At 42.6% G+C, this 13,870-nt stretch overlaps 2 protein-coding genes across 2 annotated transcripts in view; both read left to right on the top strand.

Annotated features, from left to right (window-relative positions):
• The first annotated feature begins 8,508 nt into the window (after positions 1 to 8,508).
• LOC109474165 (mucin-22-like) lies at positions 8,509 to 10,535 on the top strand. Its single transcript, XM_019774414.1, has one exon. The coding sequence runs from the start codon at positions 8,576 to 8,578 to the stop codon at positions 10,517 to 10,519; it is 1,944 nt and encodes a 647-aa protein (XP_019629973.1). The 5' UTR covers positions 8,509 to 8,575; the 3' UTR covers positions 10,520 to 10,535.
• LOC109474124 (mucin-17-like) overlaps positions 10,535 to 13,870 on the top strand; it is a 7,092-nt gene continuing 3,756 nt past the window's right edge. Inside the window, exon 1 of the mRNA XM_019774331.1 lies at positions 10,535 to 13,034. Coding sequence (XP_019629890.1) covers positions 10,548 to 13,034 — 2,487 coding nt within the window. The 5' untranslated portion in view covers positions 10,535 to 10,547. The remainder of the gene's footprint in view (positions 13,035 to 13,870) is intronic.

Here is a 13,870-nt window from a genome sequence, read left to right as displayed (position 1 = left end):
ATGATAGCTCCCGAGTCCTACAGCCTCTCCGCAAATAGGTTTGGTAACCAGGATAATCCCTTTCTACCTATCACAGGTCAAAAACAAAGTCCTCGAAAGGACATTGCCATGTAATTTGAGCTTCTTTGTCATGACAAAAAAGTTACATGCAGTGATTAAATGTTTGTTTGTTGGCAAATAGTAAGTAGCGCGACCAGGCATGTCGACCGCCTACTTGTAATGCACAGAGGCATGTCTTACATAGCTGGCGAAAGCTTCCCAGGTCAGTCTCTACGCAACACCATGGACTGTTGGAAGCCTGACGTGCCCCGGTGTGTCGGGCCCCTTGTAGTGGATGGGCGTAACCCCGGTCCCGGGATTTGTAGCCTTTGTTATAGCTGGGTGTTGCCCTAGATGAGACCAGTAGACCGCTCAGGTAGCCTTTGGTGGGGATTAAGTCGGTGTGTGCATGTACCAAGTACCTCAGAGAACACGGAAACGGTGCTCGAAAATACTAGTAATTACTAGGTTTAACTGAAGTATTGTTGACTGAAAGTTGACCAGTATATATGGGAAAATAAGTTGATCTTTTAATCTTATAATGCCGCTGTGTGCGTATGTACCTAATACCTAGGTCACGCGGAAACGGTGATTGAAAATACTAGTAACCAGATTTCAATTGAAAGTATTGTTATTCGAACGTTGATATGTGTGTATCGGGAAAAATAAGTTGATCTTTTTAATCCTATCATGCATCAGTGAGTCGCTTGAAATTTGTAAATTGTTTACGTAAACAAGCCTGAAAATTCGCCCCTTAGGCTGCAAGTGGGCTGTCATTTTTTAATAGAAATGAATAAACCATTCTTTAGCACAAACCACTGAAAATGTGCAATCGACGTTAAGTTTGGTTTTGTTGTTATTGGGTGGGCCAGCTACTCTCTCCTTGCACTTTGCAGCTTATTGCTAACTCATGTGACCTCAATACGACCTTAGGTGGAAAGTTTTGAACCACTCACACCGGGAATGACCCCTACTCTTTTATTTTCGAGTGTTTGTGTTGTCACTTTAGTTCAAGGCCATTCAGTAAAATCACTTGCATACACGTCACTTGTAAGACCGAACCTAGAATACGCTGCGACAGTATGGGATCCATATACAAAGAAAGACAAAGACAAATTGGAAAGGGTACAGAATCAAGCTGCAAGATTCTGTATGAACAACTATGTAAGAGGTGCTAGTGTCACGGAAATGAAAAGAAACCTACAGTCAACCTCACTTGAAGACAGAAGAAAAATGTCTAGACTATGCATGATGTACAAAATGACTAATAAACTGGTGGATGTCCCAACTACTAAGTACCTAATACCAGCACAGAAGAGAACAAGAAATAGCCACGCATTCAAGTACCAGAGTTATCAACCAAGGATTGAGGTGTTCAAGAATTCATTCTTTCCTAGAACTATCGCAGAGTGGAACTCACTGTCACCAAGTACAGTAGGGGCACTGTCAATAGATAGCTTTAAACAATGTCTAGAGCTAGAAGTTCAAGGGTTAGGTGTAACAAGTCGATCGGTGTAATATAGCCAGCTGCCGCCGCGCCGCGTGCCTGCGAAGCTGGTGTGTTACGCCGAAAGGCGGTTATACCGGCTATACAGATACAGATACAGATACAGAGTTTGGGTCTGTCGTAACTCTGTTGTACTTTATAGTCACAGTAGACAGAAAACGTGCGATCCATGTTAATTTGTGTTGCCATTTTAGTTCTCTGTCATTCAACTTCAAGCGGTCGTACATTGTAAATCTGTTGTATTGTCTAGTCGCAGTGGACAAAATCTGTATGTATGTTTTACATAAAAAATTTTACAGACCCGTGGTATTATGCAGCCTTCCTATAAACAATAATTAGAGTCACTGTATCCTGTTGATTGTAGCATTCCACGTCCGCCACAGAATCTGAACTATGAGAAAACCGCCATAGTCGCCTGTAATGTTACATGTACCTTATGCTGACAATATATAACATACATAGCCCAACCCTACCGGACATAGCCATACTCTGAGTAATGGACGCAAACGCAAGCGTTAGTTAGCTCGACAAACATGTCCGTATAATGCGACACTCTCTCTGTTCTTTGTTCAGTCCCGAGGACCTGTCCGCACAGCACAAGGAAGGTGTATGTTGTCACTGTTGGCAGGACGGACGCAAAGTTGTTCCTGCCAACCGGCTAAGTGTACAGTAGACTTCAAGTGCATTGTGAGTTGTAGAAAATTGTTAAATGGTGCATGTTTTTACACGGTATGCGAATGTACGAGGTATCCTGAATACAAAGTTGTTACTGCTAAACGGCTTGTACTGTAGACTCCCTTGAAGTGCACTCTGAGCAGTGTATGTTCCGAAGATATAAATAGTGAATGCTTTTTTAGCCCCCTTCGCAGACTTGTGGGGTGGCGGCATTAATTTTTTTCGGGGAGCGACGCGACTTATATCGCGCAGGGACGGTTTTGTCACCGAGGGAGTTTGCCAGGGAGAGAGTTTTTCACCGCCCAACAAAACTCGCGTCGCTCCCAGAAAAAAATTACGCCACCAATAAAATCTGCGAAGGAGGCTAATTTTGTTGTTTTTGCACGGGAGGGTACACAGTATACTCTGCGTAAGGCTCCTGACATTCACTGCAAGTATTTTTATTTATTTATGTTCAGTTATCGAAATTCAGAGGTTGGCTATAGTACGTGAAAGAATGCCGCCGCCCATAATGGCATAACTCATAAAGACACGAGTCAATAGCAACATATGTTTTGAGAAAAACAGACTGAGGCTTATTAAGCACATGAATAGCATTGGCGTACATGTAGACTTGAATCCAAGTAGATAGTGTTATCGTCTGCGCCTATTGTTCACAACTATAATTCGGTACCTTTGGTTTGGAGTGAAATATTACAATGCAAATCAAATGCGACAGGCTGAATAAAAGTTCTAAACGGTAACCAACCGTGCAACTCGAGATGTCTTAAGATCCTGTCACACATTCAGGACCTTTTCCCGACATTACCCCGAACACCAGCCGACCAAGGTTGGCCGAAGTTCGGGAGCAGTCCACGCCTACCTTTCTATACGAATCGAAACGAATTTGAGTCAAATTTGACCCCCTAACACGCCACAAACACTACCGACTTACTCCGGAATAGTTGGCCGGTGTCCTGCTGACTTACAGCCGATCACCGACCAACCATGGCCAAACCTGCAGACCAATCCTCGAGGGTTTTAAACCTTTTCAAACACTCGGCTGGTGCAGACGAACAGCAGTCGACCTTGCCGAACACGAGCCGGCCTACCCGACTTTGGTCCGACCTACCCTTAACCATGGTCGGGGGGAGTTCGTCTTGTGTTCGGGAGGACAAATTCGTGAGTGTGCGGCAGGGCCGGGGCTTTACACAGGAATGATTACGGCGCAAAAGATGTGGGTCAGTTGAGGAATGTATCCAATACACTACTCATAATGCAAATCAAATTAAGAGCTCGAAAGAAGGGTCAGTATAGCAAAAAGGGAAGATTCATTTTACATCTAAGAAGTGGGGTCATGTGGCGTAACGGCAGGGTGTTTGGCTCTGGACACAGGGATCCTCGGTTCGAATCCTGACATGTCACTGATCATACCCTTGGCACGTTACATGACTTTCCTCCACTCGAGTGGAAAATAGGTACCTAACTTCGGTTGGGGAGGTAAAAGGCGGTGGAAAGAGAAGGATGGGCCCCGCCATCCAATACCGTGCCCTAGACATGGATTAACACATCACTGCCCCTACGGTGTTCAAAAGTCTACGGGACTACCTTTACCTTTACATCTAAGACAATTTAAGCCCCCCTCCCCACCACCTGTTTCTACCTAGTGTAACAAAGCCGCATCTGTAACTTACAAGAAGACCACAGGTCAATGACATTTACTCATTGAGAGAAAGGGCAACATTACCCATAGATCTATGCGTCCCCACTAGACCGTAGAACCTACACACGGCCGTGGGCTGGGCGTGGTCCGTACAGACCTGCATGAGGAGTAGACAGGTGGGATTAGAACTGGTCTATCTCCTAGTCGGGCGCAGAACTATCCCTATTTACAAGTGCGCGAGCGTTCATGTCCAGACTGTAACAGAGAGAGAGGACGTCCCTTACCGACAGCGGCACAAGAAACCACCACTACGGACTCTCGGCAACAAGAGGCATTGAAACTAGGATTTTGTTACCTCGTTGGGTGAAACTAGACGTGTTTCCTGTGGATAGATAGTCAACTCCCGAGCCCGGTAAAAATGGGGGGCTCACAAACAGGACAGATACTGCTGCGAACTCAAGGAAACGTCGGCGGAAAATGGCCGATCTACTACCTGATTCTATTGGGATTTTTCTTCTCACAAGAACAGAAGGCTTTAGGTGAGTTTTGTTTTCATTTTAGGAATCGGAGGGGCTTAGTTACTGCACGTTAAGCAAACTTCCTTTTCTAAGTTCGGACTTTCCATACCTTGCAAACGGCTTGTCATGTGCCACACCCAAAGGAAAGGGTGCATGGAAAGTTAAGTCTAAATCTTAAATGTAGTAAAATTTACATATGGCTGTGATATTTTCTCTTGTGACCACCAACGCACACTCCCCTATTTGGTGTTCTGACTTTTGTTTAATATAATAACATGTACCTGATACAGGAGCTTTGAGTGATAAAAATTATATATTCTTCCTATGTTGAGTTGCCTTTACCCACGCTCAAACCAAGAAACATTTTATAGATTGCGTAACCTTAGCTTTGTTACACTATAATAAAAGTACACTCGTGCAACGTCGTTCAGCCTAACCGAGAAAGCTAAAATACGACTTGAAAAAGTTAGAAGTACCTGCTAATCCTAGTAAGCGTCACTGACTGAGGATTATGACTTAATGCAATTACTGGCTGACGATAATCAATGTCAGCATACCCTGTGCTTTTCTGTAGTTGATCTACGAAGTGTTTTCAACCCCCCCCCCAAAAAAAAAACGCAGACATACTAGTAAACTCTTTTCTATCGTACCCCAGAAAGGGCGTATTGTATTTGTAAATAGACTGGTTTGTTCGGCGTCAGCAGGAAGTAGCGATTGTATTAAAGTACGTTGTGCCAGTATGTGGGGTATGAAAGGTAGTTAATGAAAGTGTAATTAGTTCCATTGAATACCCTCGCATGGTTCAGTTTTCGCAGTGTCCCCTGGGAAGAAAGAAAGGGGGCACAGACAACATTACTTGTGGGGCTATAGTATGTATAGGTAAGAAGAAGGTAGGAAACTAAGTTTAGGCGTAGGTTTTGGGAAGATGTGTCGTTTATATTATGTCAAATACAGATTTTTTCAGAACCAGAGGTTTGACTGCACGAAAAGTTGGCTTTGCGAATCTTAGAAATGCCACTAAAGTGGGATAATGTTTAATATGCAAACAGTACATGCCTTTACAATGGTCGTAAATAAAGGCCAAGTACAGTAATTTCATTTACTACCATCATTAAGTTCAAAATCACTTTATTTGCTACCATTATAAAGTTCGGTATTGTTTACAAAACATAACACCGCACTTAACTGCCTCTAATTACCTTAACTACCATTGATGAATATAAGTTGTTGTCTACTGTTGCTAGGCGTGAAAGTCTTCTGCAAAGGGTTTCATTTTCAGGCATCGTCTATCTAAATATGTGTTTGTATCCTCTCTTTTGATTCTGTTATTTGTATATGAATGAAATCTTGGGTATTGTGCTTTGTGAGAATGTGCTGAGTTGGTGGCTCGGTGTCACGTTTAGCGCCTCTAAGTACGTCCCAGTGTTTGAAATCTCCCGAGTCCTGTTTCTACCGGCCATGTAACCTGCGTGCAAATAAGCTACAACACACTCAATGCTGTCACAACCAGTACTAGACTGATGGTGATTGGTTTATTGAGCACTCACACATCTGACAATGGCAGTCAGCTGACTAAACAGAATTTACAAAATATTACGCCAATCAATCAAGTGGTAAAATCTATTATATTTTAACCAGTCAAAAGTGAAAGTTAAAAGAGCAGCGTCTTTAAGACTGAGTTTTAAAAAATCAAGGACTCAGGGTTGCGACGTTCAAGACAGAGTGTGTAGGTACACAGGAAAATATTTCTATTTTTAAACAGATATAGTAATGTCAAATATCATTCATCAAATTCACGTAGACTAATGCGCTGGAGTCTGTGTACCAATGGTCACAGTGGTGAATAGCACTTTATTTGCTTCACCCTCTCGATTCTGCGGGTAGGATTTTTCCGCTTCAGATTAGTTTGGCAAACATCCTCCCTAATGACCTGTGTCGTCTTACCTAGTTACCCGTGACTTACATCACGGGTTCTAAAACAGGAAAGTTTAGCGAAATAGGGAACTATTTCGTCTCCCTAGGGAGAAAAATTGGTCATTTAGCTATATGTGTCCTGTTTTGCCTTCATTTTTCTTTCTTCTGGGATGGGAGGTTTGACTCACGCTTCAACTAGTCTCTTATGTATCCACACTTTTCCAAACGCCTTGTAGAATACCTTTATTTTTCATTGTAAAAGTGGTTGCAAAAATATAAGTTGTGCCTAACTTGATCGCGTCCTTTCATTTGTATTTATCACTGTTGTTCTGAATGAAAAATAAATGGCCACCATAGGGGAGTTAGGGCCAACACAGAGTTTATTCGCCCGTGCCTCTGAGGGGTGAAAATGAATCTTTCCGAGTATTGACTCTCCTGGCCAATTATTCTAAGAAGACTTCCTTTTTTCGCCGAATATTCTGTGATCCGTAGCCCCTTAGGAACGCCAGGCGGAGGCTACCAAGGGTATTCGAATTCCGTATTTTCATTATCTTGATAGAGACCCCTATTATTAACTAGTCATGAGTTTTTTTTTTACCTTTTAATGTCGTTTATCTTATATATGGTGGAAATGATCAGCCTAAAAACCTGCTACTGAACACTTCATACATGTGGCAGGGTACGAATCCTTTCTCGCTAACCTATATCCACTCACTTGGGTTGGAATAATAATTACAGTCAAACATATTCATGCGCTGGTGAACACTCTTCAAACCGACCACCTGGCCATGGCGAGCGACCGCTTCTGCTCGGTGCCGAAAATTTACCCCATTGACGCAAGCATAATTCGACTTGGCCATATAGTTGACAATGTGAGGATTTTTCTTTGGTTCTCGGGACATGGTGTGTATTGTGTCTATTGAAGCAGTAAATTATAGGCCTTGGTAGAAAACACTTTCCGAGATTTCAAACCACCGGGAAGTATTTAGAGGTTGGAAAGATGAAACACTAAGAGTAACAGAGAACAGAGTTAAAGAAAAAAATAATGGCCTCTTCATGGTGCCTCAACGACCCCCACAGGGGTAAATGAATAGGTGAGGAGGTGAGGTGAAACATGACGCCACTGAAACTGTCCGCCGGGCAACAAACATACGGTGACAGTCCAGCCGTGACTCGCCTTATCCCCTGTCACGTAAAAACCGGTCGAACCACGTTACAACTCACACAACCTTTACAGGCACACCTTTTGTTCACAGTCAGAGTCAATAATCCCTACTTAACGGTTACACAGTAAGCACACATCGACGCACGGATACTTAACACCTGTTCCAAGTTTAGTATTGTAGGAAAAGAGACGTTGACGGAACTGACGAAACAATAAATGCTTTTCAACAAGCTGGCCAGGGGCCAGTGTTGGATTAGCTGGTTGTGTGACGTTAGTGTGATGACGGTGTGTGACTTAAATAATCGACCACCTTCGTGGAATGACTTGCATAGGTTATAAGGACTAGTGCTAATAAGACTGGATACACAATTGTAATGTATCACGAGCTCTTCCTAACGGAGAAGAGATATTCTGTAATAGTTTGTTAGCACTTACGTGCGGTTAAGAGTTGCGTCACCTCTTGTTTCACCCGGCCAGTCTTTCCCTCCTGACATCTGCTTGATTTTCACTCATATGGTAGTGTATCCGTCACCCAACCACCCAAAGTGGTACTCAGTCGGGGGCCTTGTGGCTTTGTGGCCCTCGGGCAAAAAACATGCATATGAAGTTATAACACTGTGAGACAATAAGCTTAAACCACATATAGGCAGGTAACCTGTTACACCCCAACACTCTGATCATTGGTACGTCCTTGCTTAGACATGAAAGGCATAAGACTCTAAAACGGAGACAGCAGAAGCAGGATTTACTAAAAGCCAAGTTTTAGCTTTTGGTGTAATAGCGTATGATAATATTCTCCATCAGACTCCTTTGTAGACCGAATAAATACTAGTAGTAGAAATCGGCCTAAAAATCAATGTAGATGGCCAAGGGACTAAGCCGGCCATAGAGGGTCCAATTTGCCTGCATCGACGACTAAGTTCCATTGGCTAGCTACATTGATTTTAGGCCAATTTCTAATATTTATTCAGCCTGCAAAGGAGTCTGGTGGAGACTACTATGATAATATGCCAGCCGAGTTTGAGAAAATTATACAACTTACAGTTGCAGGGCAAACTAATGGTACCACACCGGGAACATCTCAAACCTCTGCGCCGGAGACAACAGCAACGGACATGTTAACAACTGTTAACACAGCAACTACAAACTCTGATCAACTAACCACAGAAAGCGTCACAGAAATAGGTACCACAAACGTCCCTACTGTGACATCAAGAGCTGTAACAAATTTAACAACAGAGAAAATAGCTACAGCAACCGATGTAACGACCTTGACTGAAGTTGTTACCCAGGAAACAACGGCAATGACTACAACAGTTGATACACCAGCCGTATCTACTGAGGCATCCACAATTATAACCTCAGAAACTGAGGGAATGGTTACAACAGCATCTACAGCTGTAACCTCTGAAACGGAGGGAATGGGTACAGCAGCATCTACAGCTGTAACCTCAAAAACTGAGGGAATGGGTACAACTGCATCTACAGCTGTAACATTAGTAACAGAAACTGAAGCAATGGCCACAACAGCGTCTACAGATGTAACGACTGAAACTGAGGGAATGGCCACAACAGCATCTACAGCTGTAACCACAGAAACTGAGGGAATGGGTACAACAGCGTCTACAGATGTAACCTCTGAAACAGAGAGAATGGGTACAACAGCATCTACAGCTGTAACCTCAGAAACGGAGGGAATGGGTACAACAGCGTCTACAGATGTAATCACAGAAACGGAGGGAATGACCACAACAGCGTCTACAGATGTAACCACTGAAACTGAGGGAAAGGATACAACAGCATCAACAGCTGTAACCACAGAAACGGAGGGAATGGGTACTACAGCAACTACAGCTTTAACAACAGAAACGGAGGGAATGGGTACAACAGCATTTACAACTGTAATCTCAGAAACAGAAACTGAAGCTGTGACCACAACACCTTCTACAGCTGTAACCACAAAAACAGAGGGAATGGGTACAACAACATCTACAGATGTAACCACAGAAACTGAGGGAATGGGTACAACAGCATTTACAGCTGTAACCTCAGAAACAGAAACTGAGGCAATGACCACAACAGGGTCTACAGATGTAACCACTGAAACAGAGGGAATAGGTACAGCAGCATCAACAGCTGTAACCACAGAAACGGAGGGAATGGGTACAACAGCATCTACAGATGTAACCTCTGAAACGGAGGGAATGGGTACAACAGCATTTACAGATGTAATCACAAAAACGGAGGGAATGACCACAACAGCGTCTACAGATGTAACCACTGAAACAGAGAGAATAGGTACAACAGCAACTACAGCTTTAACAACAGAAACAGAGGGAATTGGTACAACAGTATTTACAGCTGTAACCACGGAAACAGAAACTGAAGCAATGACCACAACAGCGTCTACAGCTGTTACCACTGAAACGGAGGGAATGGTTACAACAGCGTTTACAGATGTAACCTCAGAAACAGAAACTGAAGCAATGACCACAACAGGGTCTACAGCTGTTACCACTGAAACGGAGGGAATGGGTACAACAGCGTCTACAGCTGTAACATCAGAAACAGAAACTGAAGCAATGACCACAACAGCGTCTACAGCTGTAGCCACTGAAACGGAGGGAATGGGTACAACAGCATCTACAGATGTAACCACTGAAACGGAGGAAATGGGTACAACAGCAACTACAGCTTTAATAACAGAAACGGAGGGAATGAGTACAACAGCATTCACAGCTGTTACAGCGGAAACCACAGGACTAACAACATCTGGCACAACTGCAGCAAGTACAGAAATAGCAACAACTGGGACAACTGAGGCAAGTACAGCTCAAACTACAGAAACTACAATAGAAACAACGAACTTTGCAACAACCGAGGTCCCTGAAACAACTATTATAGAAGAAACCACAGAAATAACAACATCTGAAACAACTGCAGCAAGTACATCTCAAACTACAGAAATAGCAACATCTGGGACAACTGAGGGAAGTACAGCTCAAACGACAGAAATTGCAATAGAAACAACAACTATTGCAACAACTGAGGCCCCCTGAGACAACAATAGTAGAAGAAACTACAGAAATGAAAACTGTTGGGACAACTGAGGCAAGTACAGCTCAAACGACAGACATTACAGTACAAACTACAGAAATAGCAACAACTGAGGCAAGTACAGCTCAAACGACAGAAATAGCAGCAGAAACAACAACAATTGCAACAACTGAGGCCTCTGAGACAACTATAGTAGAAGAAACAACAAAAATAACAACAGCTGGGACAGCTGCAGCAAGTACAGCTCAAACTACAGAAACTACAATAGAAACAACGAACTTTGCAACAACCGAGGTCCCTGAAACAACTATTATAGAAGAAACCACAGAAATAACAACATCTGAAACAACTGCAGCAAGTACATCTCAAACTACAGAAATAGCAACATCTGGGACAACTGAGGGAAGTACAGCTCAAACGACAGAAATTGCAATAGAAACAACAACTATTGCAACAACTGAGGTTCCCGAGACAACAATAGTAGAAGAAACTACAGAAATGAAAACAGTTGGGACAACTGAGGCAAGTACAGCTCAAACGACAGAAATTGCAATAGAAACAACTACTATTGCAACAACTGAGGTCGCCGAGACAACTATTGCAGAAGAAACTACAGAAATAACAACGACTGAGACAACTGAGGCAAGTACAGCTCAAACGACAGAAATAGCAGCAGAAACTACAACAATTGCAACAACTGAGGCCTCTGCGACAACTATAGTAGAAGAAACTACGGAAATAACAACAGTTGGGACAGCTGCAGCAAGTACAGCTCAAACTACAGAAACTACAATAGAAACAACGAACTTTGCAACAACCGAGGTCCCTGAAACAACCATTATAGAAGAAACCACAGAAATAACAACATCTGAAACAACTGCAGCAAGTACATCTCAAACTACAGAAATAGCAACATCTGGGACAACTGAGGGAAGTACAGCTCAAACGACAGAAATTGCAATAGAAACAACAACTATTGCAACAACTGAGGTCCCTAAGACAAAAATAGTAGAGGAAACTACAGAAATGAAAACAGTTGGGACAACTGAGGCAAGTACAGCTCAAACGACAGACATTACAGTACAAACTACAGAAATTGCAACAACTGAGGCAAGTACAGCTCAAACGACAGAAATAGCAGCAGAAACAACAACAATTGCAACAACTGAGGCCTCTGAGACAACTATAGTAGAAGAAACAACAAAAATAACAACAGTTGGGACAGCTGCAGCAAGTACAGCTCAAACTACAGAAACTACAATAGAAACAACGAACTTTGCAACAATCGAGGTCCCTGAAACAACTATTATAGAAGAAACCACAGAAATAACAACATCTGAAACAACTGAGGCAAGTACAGCACAAACGACAGAAATTGCAATAGAAACAACGAACATTGCAACAACCGAGGCCCTTGAGACAACCATAGTAGAAGAAACCACGGAAATAACAACATCTGGTACAACTGCAGCAAGTACAGTACAAACTACAGAAATAGCAACAACTGAGGCAAGTACAGCTCAAACGACAGAAATTGCAATAGAAACAACAACTATTGCAACAACTGAGGCCCTTGAGACAACTATAGTAGAAGAAACTACGGAAATAACGACAGTTGAAACAACTGCAGCAAGTACAGCTCAAACTACAGAAACTACAATAGAAACAACGAGCTTTGCAACAACCGAGGTCCCTGAAACAACTATTTTAGAAGAAACCACAGAAATAACAACATCTGAAACAACTGCAGCAAGTACATCTCAAACTACAGAAATAGCAACATCTGGGACAACTGAGGGAAGTACAGCTCAAACGACAGAAATTGCAATAGAAACAACAACTATTGCAACAACTGAGGCCCCTGAGACAACAATAGTAGAAGAAACTACAGAAATGAAAACTGTTGGGACAACTGAGGCAAGTACAGCTCAAACGACAGACATTACAGTACAAACTACAGAAATAGCAACAACTGAGGCAAGTACAGCTCAAACGACAGAAATAGCAGCAGAAACAACAACAATTGCAACAACTGAGGCCTCTGATACAACTATAGTAGAAGAAACAACAAAAATAACAACAGTTGGGACAGCTGCAGCAAGTACAGCTCAAACTACAGAAATAGCAACACCTGGGACAACTGAGGGAAGTACAGCTCAAACGACAGAAATTGCAATAGAAACAACAACTATTGCAACAACTGAGGTCCCCGAGACAACTATAGCAGAAGAAACTACAAAAATAACAACGACTGAGACAACTGAGGCAAGTACAACTCAAATAACAGAAATAACAGCAGCTGAAACTACAGAACTGAGGACAACCGGGACAGCTGCGGCAAGTACATCTCAAACTATACAAATAACAACAACTGGGGCAACTGAGGCAAGTTCAGAACAAACTACAAAAATTACAGCTCAAACAACAGAACTAAGGACAACTTCGGCAAGTACAGCACAAACTACAGAAATCATAACATCTGTGACAACTGCGGCAAGTACAGCACAAACTACAGAAATAGCAACAGCTGAGACAACTGGGGAAAGTACAGCTCAAACTATTGAGGTAACAACAGCTGGGACAACCGAGGCAAGCACAGAACAAACTACAGAAATAGCAACAGCTGATATAACTGAGGAAAGCACAGCTCAAACTGCTGAGGTAACAACAGCTGAAACAACTGAGGCAAGTACAGCACAAACTACAGAAATAACAACAGCTGAGACAACTGCAGCAAGTACAGCACAAACTACAGAACTAATAACAACAGCTGGGACAACTGAGGCAAGTACAGCAACCCAAACTACAGAACTATTTAGAACAGCCTTGACAACTGAGGCAAGTACAGCACAAACTACAGAACTATTTAGAACAACAGCTGGGACAACTGAGGCAAGTACAGCACAAACTACAGAAACTATAGCTGGAGCAACCGAGGAAAGTACAGAACAAACTACAAAAATAACAACAGTCGAGAGAACTGAGGCAAGTACAGCACAAACTACAGAAATAACAACAGCTGAGACAACTGAGGCAAGTACAGCAACCCAAACTACAAAACTATTTAGAACAACAGCCGAGAGAACTGAGGCAAGTACAGCAACCCAAACTACAGAACTATTTAGAACAACAGCTGAGACAACTGAGGCAAGTACAGCAACCCAAACTACAGAACTATTTAGAACAACAGCCGAGAGAACTGAGGCAAGTACAGCAACCCAAACTACAGAACTATTTAGAACAACAGCTGAGACAACTGAGGCAAGTACAGCAACCCAAACTACAGAACTATTTAGAACAACAGCCGAGAGAACTGAGGCAAGTACAGCACAAACTACAGAAGCATTATCAAC

This window comes from Branchiostoma belcheri, unplaced genomic scaffold, assembly GCF_001625305.1.
Source record: "Branchiostoma belcheri isolate BF01 breed outbred unplaced genomic scaffold, Haploidv18h27 scaffold30, whole genome shotgun sequence".
Classification (NCBI taxonomy): Eukaryota; Metazoa; Chordata; class Leptocardii; order Amphioxiformes; family Branchiostomatidae; genus Branchiostoma; species Branchiostoma belcheri.
The sequence above is the reverse complement of the archived record's forward strand: the minus strand, read 5'-3'. Positions and strand labels throughout refer to the sequence as shown.

Excerpts from the sequence above, each read along its gene's own strand:
- LOC109474165 (XM_019774414.1), top strand. The coding sequence starts at position 8,576 with ATGTTAACAACTGTTAACACAGCAACTACAAACTCTGATCAACTAACC.